General features: G+C 42.6%; 1 protein-coding gene across 6 annotated transcripts in view; it reads left to right on the top strand.

Annotated features, from left to right (window-relative positions):
• The window catches only part of FOXP1 (forkhead box P1), a 602050-nt gene that overhangs the window by 580077 nt on the left and 9294 nt on the right, over window positions 1-12679 (top strand). For 4 of the 6 annotated variants that reach the window (XM_060111623.1, XM_060111621.1, XM_060111619.1 and 1 more), the window contains 5 exons: window positions 1341-1542; window positions 1647-1726; window positions 2331-2432; window positions 6042-6163; window positions 7976-8045. In XM_060111623.1, coding sequence (XP_059967606.1) covers window positions 1341-1542; window positions 1647-1726; window positions 2331-2432; window positions 6042-6163; window positions 7976-8045 — 576 coding nt within the window. The remainder of the gene's footprint in view (window positions 1-1340; window positions 1543-1646; window positions 1727-2330; window positions 2433-6041; window positions 6164-7975; window positions 8046-12679) is intronic. The other 2 variants (XM_060111624.1, XM_060111622.1) reach the window with 1 other exon arrangement.

Genomic DNA, 12679 nt, shown 5'->3' with positions numbered 1-12679 from the left:
CTCCTGCAACTAACTAGTGTGTGTTTCCGGACTTGAAGCATTGGATTATTCCATTTTGTTACTACGCATTTGAAACTGGAAGGAAAAAAATTAAAATGTTTTACAGTTCCAGATCTCTCCTATGCCATCTTCTTTTTTTTTTTTTTTTTTTTTTTTTTTTTTTTTTTTGCGTTACGCGGGCCTCTCACTGTTGTGGCCTCTCCCCCTGCGGAGCACATGCTCCGGACGCACAGGCTCAGCGGCCATGGCTCACGGGCCCAGCTGCTCCGCGGCATGTGGGATCTTCCCGGACCGGGGCATGAACCCGTGTACCCTGCATCGGCAGGCGGACTCTCAACCACTGCGCCACCAGGGAAGCCCGCCATCTTCTTTTTAAATAAATGATTCCAATCCTATATTGGATAGAGTTTAATGAAGGTGACAGAGAAAGCTTTCAAAGATTAGTCTCTGCCAACTAATGGAACTAAATGGATGTTTACTGGATCCAGTGCTGCTCTTTTTAATACGAGTCACAGGCCAAACCTCTCAGCAGTGGTTCCCATCCGTGAAGTTTCATCCTGGAGTTGAGTTAGCCCGTCCCAGTGTGGTGTAGCCAGTGGCCATTTTTGTACAACTTTCCTTTTTATTAAAATTAAGTAAAAACGGTTTCTCGCTTGTACTAGCACATTCCAGAAAGTTCTGTCTAAGAGCTCAGGTTGATACCAATGTATCCCAACTGGTGTTTCCTGAAACGTCAGCGTTCGTGGGGCTACAAGGACTCCCTCTCCCCCTTCGAGCTTTACAAGGCATAGTAGGGTGCGAGGTCGTGATTAAAGAAATGTCTTGACCCAGAATTTCTCAAACTCACCAGGCTAGGTAACCCCTTTTGTGTCTGTAAACGCTTGTTTAACTGTCTTTGGAAAAAAACCTGTCTCAGCAACAACAGGAAAGGAGAACATCGTAAGAGATATTATTTAATAACCTATATGGGGGAAAAAATCTGAAAAGGAATATATGGGTATATATAGAAAGAGATAAAGGTGTGTGTGTGTGTGTGTGTATCTGAATCACTTTGCTGTACACCTGAAACTAACACAACATTGTGTAAAGCAACTACAATAAAAAAAATAAATTAGAAAAAAAGAATCACAGGACAGGATGCTAGAAATTTTAATAAGTAAATAAAGTGAATGGTTTTTACATGGGAACTCGCCTCCTATTTCAGCTGATGATAAAAATCTACTGTGAGGCATAAAACTAGCCAGGCCTCCCCTGTGTAATTTCCCACTGCATTGCAGATGCTTTCTTGGTTGCTCTGGTTTTTTCTGAAGGTCTTCTAAGAACTGTTCCTTTCCTCACAGCTGAATCTGGTATCAAGTGTCACGCTCTCCAAGTCTGCATCAGAGGCTTCTCCACAGAGCTTACCTCATACTCCTACGACCCCCACTGCCCCCATCACTCCCGTCACCCAAGGCCCCTCCGTCATCACCACCACCAGCATGCACACGGTGGGACCCATCCGCAGGCGGTACTCAGACAAATACAACGTGCCCATCTCTTCAGGTAGATGCTCCATTTTTGCCTCGGGGAGAACTGGGATCAGCAATGCTTGTCGACCAGCCTCTTTGTAAAAAGTGATCATTAATAGGACAATGATTCTTATTTAGCAGATATTGCGCAGAACCAAGAATTTTATAAGAACGCAGAAGTTAGACCACCATTTACATATGCATCTTTAATTAGGCAGGTAAGTAAATAACGCAGTATGTGAAATTCTATCAGAAGGTATAGGTGTACATGGATGTATTATATTGATGCAGTGGATTTAAAACCGTTTACTATGCAAGCATGCTAAAACCTGTTCTATAAGGTTTTTAAAATCTGCAATATATAACATAATTGCTTTTGATTAAGTATTACAATACGATGTGATTATTAGGAAATTCATTTCACACAACAGTGAAAATGAGCCTGTTTAAAGATGGCAAGTCAATTATCACAAGCTACAGTAATCTCTGATCCCTAGAATTAATCTGAGCTCTAAATAATTACTGAGCTTTAATCAGCTAGTGAAATGTTTTGCATTTCTCTTTGATTCTGCTTTATGAATGACTAATAAATTAATATTTCTGTACGGAAACAGAAATAAAAACGCAAAACAATTAGATAATTCCATTTCGAATTTTGCTATTGAACTGGTAAATACAGCCATTAGTCTTAGAGCATTTCGGGAAACCTTCCTTAGGATTTAGCTCCACATCATGATTATTTTATGTTTTCAAGCAACTGTATAATGACGGTTCTGTCGATTTGGTCATAAATTATCTTTCTCTGTTGCTTTTGCTTCACAGGCCATTCTCGAATCTCCAGAAAAGCAGCTAACACTAAATGAAATCTATAACTGGTTCACACGAATGTTTGCTTACTTCCGGCGTAACGCTGCCACATGGAAGGTAAGCTTTCTTGCAGGCCTGTTGAGTCTTGGATCTTGGCATTTATTCGAGAGAGTTTGTTGTCGGTAAGATGCAGGTGTTGTAAGTTACGTATATATTGTTTTGCTACATTCAAAGAGTCTAATTTATAGGCATACTGGATTGAGAAAATAATTCCACTGGGGTTAAAATGCTGGGACGGAAGACTCCCATCATGTTGGCATAACGAGTAAAATCATCTCTCTCTGGTTGGAACGTGTAGGAAGTTGTCTTGTGTACACAGACCTCATGGTTTTCGGTCTTTAGCCACCACCAGTATTTGTAGAGAATGCATAGATAACTTTTGTGTGTTTTTTTTAACCATCAGGAACCTGGAGAAATGATCAGATACACTTGATCAGATACACTTAACTTTCATTGGTTGGATATAAGCTCCTTAACCTATGCACTCCAAGTATTAGCAAGGTATATTGGAGTTATTACAGGAGAACCCAATATATATATTATTAAGGGTTTTTTGTTTTTGTTTGTTTGTTTTTTTAAGTCAAGAGACTGTCCATCAGATATTCATAGGCACTCTGGGGAAGAAAAGTAAATTCTGAAATATGTGACTTGACTGTAATAGCATTTGCTATAAAACCATAGCTCCACCTGGGATGCCCCCAGGAAGGCTTGGGGTCACATGACATACCTCAATCCCAGTTCAGCAGTTGGTTCGTAGGTTCTGTTAGTAGCGATTCCATTGTATTCGGTTAAGCCCTCACCAGTTTTTGGATTTTCCCACTTGAAATTTCTTGGTTTTTAATAGTTTTGCTTTAGAAAAAGGGGCAGCAGATACAATCTGAGAGTCATGTATTTTTTTTGCACCTTTACTACTATCTAGAATTCTTGTAATCCCTAAATTCCAAAAAATTTAGAAATATTTAAAATGCAAATAGTTTTGGATATTTTACATGTTATTATTAGAAATAGGATAGGGATTTATTATAGGATGCAAGGAAAACATGCTTTGCTGGACGTACAGGTCTTCCTTGCTACTTCCGTAATTTATATGGGAGAAAAACAACAGCAAAAACAGAAAACGCATTTCCTCTACCACATTCATCATAAAATAGCGTTTTGAAAGAATATAACCAAAGAATTAATTCATCAACCTTACAGAGCTGTGAATTATCTCTTATGGCCCAAAGTAGCTTTTTTATTTCCATTAAGACACATGGGCCCTGAAGGAGCCTAGGTTCAAAAATCTTCCCTTCTCTTCCTCAGCCTGCCTTGAGACGTAAAATAGAAAACAGTCTTCAGCTGTGAATGCTTTTCAGAATTTCGGAAGTATAAGCATGAAGCAGACATTTTCTTCAGATTGCCTTTTATAAATAGCAAATGATCAAGTTTTAAAATAATTACCCGTTATGAATGTGATATTTAAGCTCAGATCTTCAGATTTAACTTTCTCATTTTCAGAAACTGTAGGAAAAAGTGCCCTTCATATAAACAGTCCTAAATGAAGTATTTAATGACTCATAAATACGTATAATTTTCTCCATGTGTCCTTATTTGTACTGTCATCTTAGACAGAAGATAAAATGCCCAGTTAAAGTCATGAGTGGAAAGAGTTCACTCAGCTTTTGTGGGAAACTCTCCATTTCCAGTTGCTTTTGCATGGATGCACGGTCTTCGAAAACAAAACTTAAGTTTTGACTTTACAGTTTTATTTACATGGCTATATAGTTCAGACAGATCTATAGCAGTCCTGTTTTTCAGACATGGCTTTACAATGTACAGTTCTGTACATTTTGATACTTACTGGAAAACTTAGACAGTGATTAGGATGAGGAGAGATGTTGATTTCTTTTCCCAGTAAGGTGTCTAATAGGTACACATGCTCTGTCTGGACTTTTTTTCTTTCTTTCTTTTTCAGGAAATTTGGGTTTATTTATTTCAGCCTCCTCAGTGTCATTGTAGGAGATAAACAGTAGACGCTTAGCATCCTTTATCCTCTGCCTTTGTGCAATATTAAAAAAAAGTGCCCCCTTAAAGACCAGACTACAGTTTATACGCCAAGAAATTTGCCCTACCAACTGTAATTATAACATGCCCAACATTTTCCAGAGATGTTTGTTTTGTCTTGATGCAGACCTATCAAACCTGTTTGAATCAGGGTGTCCTTTCGTAGTCAGCTGGAAGTCTGAACCCACCCCAGTTATGCTGACATTCCTCAAAAATTCCTTGAGGATTTGTCCTCTGGCTTCTCCCTGTGAGCAGTTCATCATGCCGTGTGATAACACTTCTCTCGTCACCTTCTAAATATTCCATAACAGACAAGAAAAGTCACCATTCTCTAGCGTGACTCCTCACAGAGTCGCTAATGGTGATCATCCAAAAACAAACACCTCTCCAAGTACAGATCAAGATTTGCCACTTGGAAGGATGAAGTATGTATATCGCAGGTTAAGGGGAGGAATACAGACTGTGTGAGCAATAGCAGCAGATGGATTGAGGGACTTACAGGGGATGTGAGGTGTGGTGTAAGTATCCACTTCTCCCGCCCCTGTTGTCGCCTACTCATTCCCTATAAGAAAAATGATATGGGTCTCTGAAATAGCCTCATGTCCAGGTTTGAGTGTCAATCACGTTCACCCGGGAGAACTCAAAAGAGATGAAGCCATGCTTGTTACTGTACCTAGTGTAAGTAAGGGGTGCAGATTATTCCTGAAACTCAGGAAGGATGGGATGTTAAAAACTCTTCACCCTGCAGTTGAGATGCTCCTTTGGCAGATTAGAGATGTCAAGGGTCTCAGTTTAGGAGTGACGGGAAATGACTTTGAACCCTAAGAAAGAAACGTGTCTATGGAAAGAAAGCATCAACTTACTAGAGTATCCTCATTTTGCCATTGAGAGTTCTACTCATGGGTTCCTTTGGCATTTTCTTAGTTACTTAAAAGCACTTGCCCATAGTAAGGGGCAACATTTATATATTTGGGAAGGTAAGACCTAGCTTGATAATGGATACTGATCCACTGTGGGGGGGGGGTCATGTCACTCACTGCCACGCCCCCCCAATCCTATCAGCTACAGGAAGTGATATTCTCAGTGGTAGAAATCCAATGTCAATTTCTTCATAATAAACCTGAGCAAACGTGTCAAAGGTGTTAAAGCCAACACTTGGACGAATTAAAAAGAAGCAAAATGTATTTAACAGTAGTAATTATCATCTTTCATGGTTTAAAAAAATTACAGTAAATTACCCCTTTTGTCTGAGAGACAAGTGGGTTTAAAAGGGACGGTTTTATGCTTTACCTGTTTCCTGATTTTGAAGTCGTATTAACATTACTTTTATATTTTGGCCGTGAAACCTATCTGGGGGGCTAACAGGCATATTAAAAAAATCTTTCCTCTGCTTAACTGTTCACCAGAGACTAGACTAAAATGCCAAAACACAATTAAGTCATCATTTGGGGTTTTGATTTTGGAAGAGGCCCCCTTCACCACAGGAGGGTCATCCACGGGGGTGGGAGCTACAGTTCTCGGGGACGGTTTTACAACTGTGGACTGTTAGGCTGAATTTACTGCTGTTTTTGGAGTCTTTTCTTATAGAAAATGTAAATGTTCTCTCTTTTATACTTGCTGCAGAATGCAGTGCGTCATAATCTTAGTCTTCACAAGTGTTTTGTGCGAGTAGAAAACGTTAAAGGGGCAGTATGGACAGTGGATGAAGTAGAGTTCCAAAAACGAAGGCCACAAAAGATCAGTGGGTACGTCCACCATGTTTGAACTTCTTAGCCTAGCTTGGATTGCGCTAACAAGTGTAACGTAGAGGCTTTTGGCTGCTAGATGGTGTTAGACCAAAGAACTGGTTTCACGTTGTCTCAGTTAAGGGAAGCAAAAAAGCATTTCATCCCTCCTGTTTTGTATACCCACCAGTCCCCCTGCCCTGCTTGCTGGTCTTTGTTGCATCACATGCTAGTAGCTTTTAGGTGGCAATGCATATTAACCCTCACAAACCATTGGCTTATGCTTATTGCATTTTATTTTCTTTCTCCTGTTCCCTGTACTGGATGTCTGTTCTGCCCCCAACCCCGCCTCCTTTTGTTGCCACTTCATCTCCTTTGCTGCTGCTCCTATCCCAGGGTGCCATTCGCACCAACCTCTCACTGCATAAGTGCTTTATCAGAGTAGAGGATGAGTTTGGGTCCTTTTGGACAGTTGATGATGAAGAGTTTAAACGTGGCCGCCATATTCAACGAGGCCGTCCTCGCAAATACTGCCCCGATGAAAACTCTGACGAGCTGGTCGCACAGTAAGAGCCTTTACTTGCTTTTGTTTTTCGTTTCTGCTGTTGCTTTGGCTTTGCATGGTTGACTCATCCCATGATAGTGTTGCATTTCACCACGTAGCAGTGCCACGGCTTTCTGCAACGGAACTAAATCGTGTGATTTGTACATGTATTTCTCTCGTTTCTCTTTGGAACACCAGTGCCTTGAATAATGCTTTTTTGACGTCTTTAATGCAAATATCGGTTGGCTTTTGATTCAGCAGCTTGACGGGGACCCTATAACTCAATGCTTTTGCGTGACCCCTAATTCCTCCAAGTGAAGAGGAAACTTCCTTCTTTAGAGTTAAAATGTGTATTTACTGGGATAAATTTCTTCTTCTTGGCTCACTCAGTATAACGATATAAATATAGTGAAATGAATGCCAAAAGGGCTCCAAGCCTGGGAAAGAAATGGAGAACCGTGCATCTCCTTCCTTTAGGGACCATTGGGAAATCTACATAATTTCCCGCCCCCCTCCCCACGGAAGCCACCCTTCTTTCTCTCAGTAGCCTCCTGTATGATTTTTTAAGTATTTGTATCCCTCCTGGTTACAGCTGTCCTTAAAACAACATCTAGCTTGTCTTCATTTGGTGGGTAATGGACACAGCATCAAATTATTCTCGTACCCTCCCAAATTGCGGCTGTGCCCGAAGGACTGGAACCCAACCTGGGCTGCCTGACCTTCCCCTGGAGTAGCCTTCTCTCCATCTTCTTTTGGCAATAAATGAGCCTTGAAGATCTTTTCTTCGGAGCTACCCTGCCTTTCCTCTAGCATTCATTCTAGAATTCAAATCCTGGAGAAGCTTAAGAGGCAAGATTCCCCCCGCTGGCTCCCAGGAAACCCTGCGGGTCCCGCTTGCTGACTTCCCCAGCCCAAGGCCCTAGAGCATCTGCCTTCCTGCTGGAGTCCGGGTGGGCGGTTACTACCCATTTACAGGGAGGTCGCTGTTTTGTGAGACAGACAAAAGTTCATCCTTGGAGGGGAGTGCCCGAGGCGATGATTACTTAATCCAGAATTTTACCCCCAGTTTGCTTGATCGGGCAAAGTCTCTCCCACCCCGGGGCAGGGAGGTTCACACAGGGCAGCCCCACAAAGCCAGCACCTAGGGCGAAACCCACCTTTTCTTCGGTCTTCTGGCTGGGGGACATTTCTGATTTGGAAGGATAGTGGCAAGCTTAAGACGAGACTTCGCGAAAAACTCTGGGGGTTGATTGCGTTTAACTTTGAGTTTTTATCTTTCTCTTATGCAGTAACCCTTCCCTTATTAAAAACATGCAGACCAGCCACGCCTACTGTACACCTCTCAATGCAGCTTTACAGGTAAGATTAACGGCCGTCCGGACTCTGCCGCGGAGGCACATGGCTCCCGCACTCATTTCAAAATATATTAGCCTCCCTCTAATTAGATATTAAATTTTAATTCCGTTAAACTTTTTTCTTAAGTGCACAAAGCATCGTACTCCCTGGAGGCAAACACGTCGGGCTGCTTCAGCATTAGCAGGATGCTTAGCATTTTGAATATTGTGGCAAAAAAATTAAAAGTTCACTTATTAATATTTATCAGCAGTATCATAATTTCCATCCTCTTATTTCAGAATTTCACTTGAGGCAAAAATACCACAAGTGTAATTACTCTAGCACAGCTATTAATGTGCTGGATGATAGGCCACTGTGTCACATGACCTTCTATTGTTCACGGATTTAAAGAGAAAGCAGAGGTTTTTTTTTTTTAACTTCTCCTTTTTCTTTTAAAGTCTAGTTTAGCCTCTTTTCACTGGGGGGGGGGGTTCGGTTCGCTTGGTAAAAGTAAACTGTTTTTGTTCAAGCGATAGAGGTGTTGAAGGAGGAACTCATTAGGTTTCCAGCGGATTGCTCAAGGTTACGTAATAAGCTCGCAGAACGTTTGTTTCCTACTGACAAACCAAGCCCTCCTTACGTAACCGGCGTTGCCAGGGGATGAAGCCACGGGGGCTGAGCAGGAGGGAGGTTACCAGGGCAGCCCTGGCACCCATCAGGCCTTTGAATTATCGCGTATTTTCTCCGTCACCCAACAGTCAAGTCGTCTCCTAGGTCGAAGAGAAGACTGTAGTACACTTCCTTAAGGTTTACCTGGGTACCCCCCTCCAGAGTTCATAGGGAGGCAGGGTCCTTTGGCCCGTCCGTGGTCCTGTTGGATTTTGACCCACCTAGATTGTTCTAGACCGCAGGCCAAAGGGATCTCGGTAACTTAAATGACAACAGTCTACACAGATAGATCTGACGTATGTGATCCTAGCCCATGACAGACCTTTGCAGCATGCGTTCTTGATAGTTAAATATGACAGTATCATGGGCTTCTGCAAAGGGCCGTAATGCACAAACAGATATTAAAATTTTGTGAGGGAAGGGCGCCAATGAGAGAAGTGTGAAGAAGGCTCCTTAAGGGACGCTAACGGTGCAGACTCGGTGGAGATGCTCCGCGTCAAGGGGGACAGAGTGCAGTGAAGAGGCGATCAGGGTGGGAGCTCTGGCTAGTCCTTTTTAACAACTGTTTGCTGAGCACCTCCTCTGTGCTCTGGAGAATCGTTTTCCCAGTTCACTCAGCAGGAGCTCAAGGCTCCCGAGGATGGATGATACACCTCTTAACGCAGTTTCAGTTCAGAGGCAAATTCACTGACCTTAGCTTTTCAGTGTGTGTGTGTGTGTGTGTGTGTATATATATATATATATATATATATATAAATTTTTAGCCTGAACCAAATTTAATAGGAGGAACTGCTTTCTGAGAGTTTCTTTTAATTACTTGCAGTTCACACAGTAACTTTCGAAAAGCAAATGAAAAGCACGCTTAGATGCCGCCACTGTAAATACCGTTCATTAGTAACTAATTATTTTCCCTTGAGTCTTGTAAAGTATGAATTTAAAGGCCGCTCTATCTGGAATCGTATTAAGATCACAGGCACATTTTACATTCATGCGGCGGCAAGGCCAAAACAGAAACAACAACAACAACACAACCACCACCCACCGGCAAGGGTGAGCCTCCATCCTCTGGATTCTCTTAACTCTGTGACTCATTTCACTTAGGATGCTTGATCATTACAGAACTGTTGGTGTTTCACCCCTAAAACATCTGCTTCTGGCCTCCTCTGCGCCCTTCCTGATTTTCAGCGATAGCCCCAAACTCTCCTGCCATTTTCCAAGAACACTTGGTGTCCATCCTGCAGTGAGGTGAATACATGCATCTCAAGTCATGATTTGAGGAATGGATCTTTTTCCTGTCCTCTAGGAGTCTGGGTCCCGGGTCAGTAGACAGTCCCCTAGGACAACTTTCTGCTGTGCAAATTAAATAAAGAGTCTACCAGCAGGCCTTCCCTTCCCGCCCACTTCCATTTTTCAAGGCAAGTAAAAATAATAGTGGAACAACATCTTCAAAAGATTACTAGAGCAACATAACGCGTGATATACAATATATAAAATAGGACAGCCGAATCCACTACAGAAATAAAACATTGGACTCGGGACAGATTGCATTATGCTCTGAAAAAGTGAAGTAACTAAGGGTAACCGTAAAGCTTCGTATTTATAGACTGCCTTTCCCCCGGGCGTCTCAGAGCGGTTAACAAACATTCCAAGAGGGACAGGACTTAAGGACTTCTGCACCTTGACTTAAGGACTTTCATTCTTTTTTTTTTTTTTTGGCAGAGGGGCCAGTGTGATATGAAACCACATACTGTGGGCATAGGACCACTTATATAATTAGGTCCGTTATAAAAATTGTAAGCCTCCCCCCGCCCCCTCTCCTAAATAGACATCAACGACCAAAAAAGAAAGAACCACTAGGTTACACCTAAGCTGTTGGTGAACATTTCTCGAAGCTCGGGTGGGTTACTTTGCTCCCTCGCTCTGAAAATGTCCAAGAGGCTCTATTGTGAAGGAGCCACCCGGTTTCTCTTTGCAGCCCACTTGATCATTTTTTTTAAAGGTGACCAGGCTGGTTTTTTTCATTTACGTCTTTTTTGTCTGAGAATCAAGGGATCGGTGTAAAATGCTTACCTTAGGATGCCTTTCACCACTGTCAGCCCAGGTTATATGATCCAGTCCCCATCGGAAATGGCTTTGCCCTAGAACGCATTAAAAGCCATGGAGAACGAATCATCCCCAAAAGGTTGCCCTGTACGTGACCAGCTAGTCCCAAAGACTACATCCTCAGAAACATTTCCATTTTGTTTTTACTTCTCAATCTTTGACTGACTTGAGAAGCTGCGAAAAAATACCGAGCTAGACAGGGCCCCACTTTCGCCACATTCTGACTGTAGTAGTGAAATGGCTTTGTGGTGTTTCCAGGAAAAAGAGACTCACATGATGGTCCCAGCAGAACTTCCATGTCGGGGAGAGGCAGGACCACTGTGTTGTCTCAAACAAAGGCAGTCAAGATGCTTGTCCAGCTGCACCTTGGGGCGGGGGTAAAAAAATCGGGCGACGGGTCTGTCTTTTCACTCTGCCAAAAAAGAAAAAAGTGCTTTACTGCAGTTACAAGAGATCTGTTGAAAAAAGTACTTGATGCAAATTATTTGACAAACTGTAGGAGAGTGAGGAATGTTCAGATGTGCTGTTCATCAAAATGAGTTCACCACATTTGGAAATGAAAACAGTATTTTTTTTTCCATTTTTTAAAAGAAGGCAGTTGTTATATAAATTCAGAAGTGGCGGGAAGGAAGGGCTAGCCGTGGGCTTGCAGAGGGCCTGCCTTTGAAGTAGTCCCTTAGCCAAGGCTGCGGTAGGTGTGGATGGGGCATCCGTCGCGGGGCTTGGATGGCTAAGGCGTTTCTGGCTTTGGAGTTTGTACAGCCAGTGAGACTGCGATTGTCTTAATAGGCGGATTCTCTACAGCCCAGCTTTGTACGCGTCCTCTCTTGGTTTTTGGCTCTTACTGTCTCACCAGAGCCAGGATTTCTAGACTAGTTGGACTCGTGTATGATTGGCCAGTTGGAGTCACCACGCCAGATTGTCTTGTGATTGCACTTTTTTTCCTCATTAGGATGGAAAACCAGGCATAGTGTAGTCTGCAAGAGGACCGTTTTGATAAATCTGGGTCTAATTACAGCCGCCAGTTTTTGAACGTCTGTCCTCTTTAATAAAATGAAGAGTCGCTGGGTCAGGATCACGACCCAAATGCAACAATATGGCTACTTTAGCCCAGTGATATGTCTGTCTACTGTCTGCATCTCAGACTGGGGTGGTCATTCTATTCAACCGCAGTAGGATAAAAACAATGAGCAGTATCCCACCATACAGTTGAGGATTTCTTTCTTTTCCCCTCCATTTCCACACTTGGTCGCTGACACTCGCTTGGAGGGAGGGAGGGACTTTGTCACCTTCAATAAGGATGTACTTACATACCCCAAAGAAATACGACTTACAGCTTCCTTTTGCCAGAGATTTCTTTCTTCTCAGTCCTCGAATTCCAGGTGATTGGTCAGAGCCTGAAAGATTACCGAGAGTTACCGTTCAACCAGTTATCTCAAAACTACACTAAAAAGATTAAAAAATAATTAATTCCAATGGAAATGATGGGGGCGGGGGGATAAAAATGGATTCCACTTCTGTAATCTCTTCCTTTTCTATAGGCTCTAAGACAAATGGTTATGGAAGTTCTCATAAGTTTGGGCTCTGTGGCCAGAGTAATCTGCTCAAATCTTTAATAATATCCAATACTGGAGTCATCGAAGTGGATAAAGAAATGAAAATTCCATTATATGTCCCTGTGATCTAGAAATATTCCGTTCCTCTTGAAAAAATGGCATCAGACAGAAACCTCGTTACTGGTAGATAGCCTTGTCTAAACCCATGTGCCTCTACCCGGCAGGGCTGACTTGAGCCCTCCCTCCCCACGGGCGCTTTGGTCCCTCCAGCTAGCTCTCTGAGACCCAGCCTGGGCCGTGTGTCAGCAGCCTGACTTGTAAAGCACAAAT

Source organism: Mesoplodon densirostris, chromosome 10 (assembly GCF_025265405.1).
Source record: "Mesoplodon densirostris isolate mMesDen1 chromosome 10, mMesDen1 primary haplotype, whole genome shotgun sequence".
Taxonomy (NCBI): domain Eukaryota; kingdom Metazoa; phylum Chordata; class Mammalia; order Artiodactyla; family Ziphiidae; genus Mesoplodon; species Mesoplodon densirostris.
Note: the sequence above shows the minus strand (reverse complement) of the source record. Positions and strands in the feature narration are given on the sequence as shown.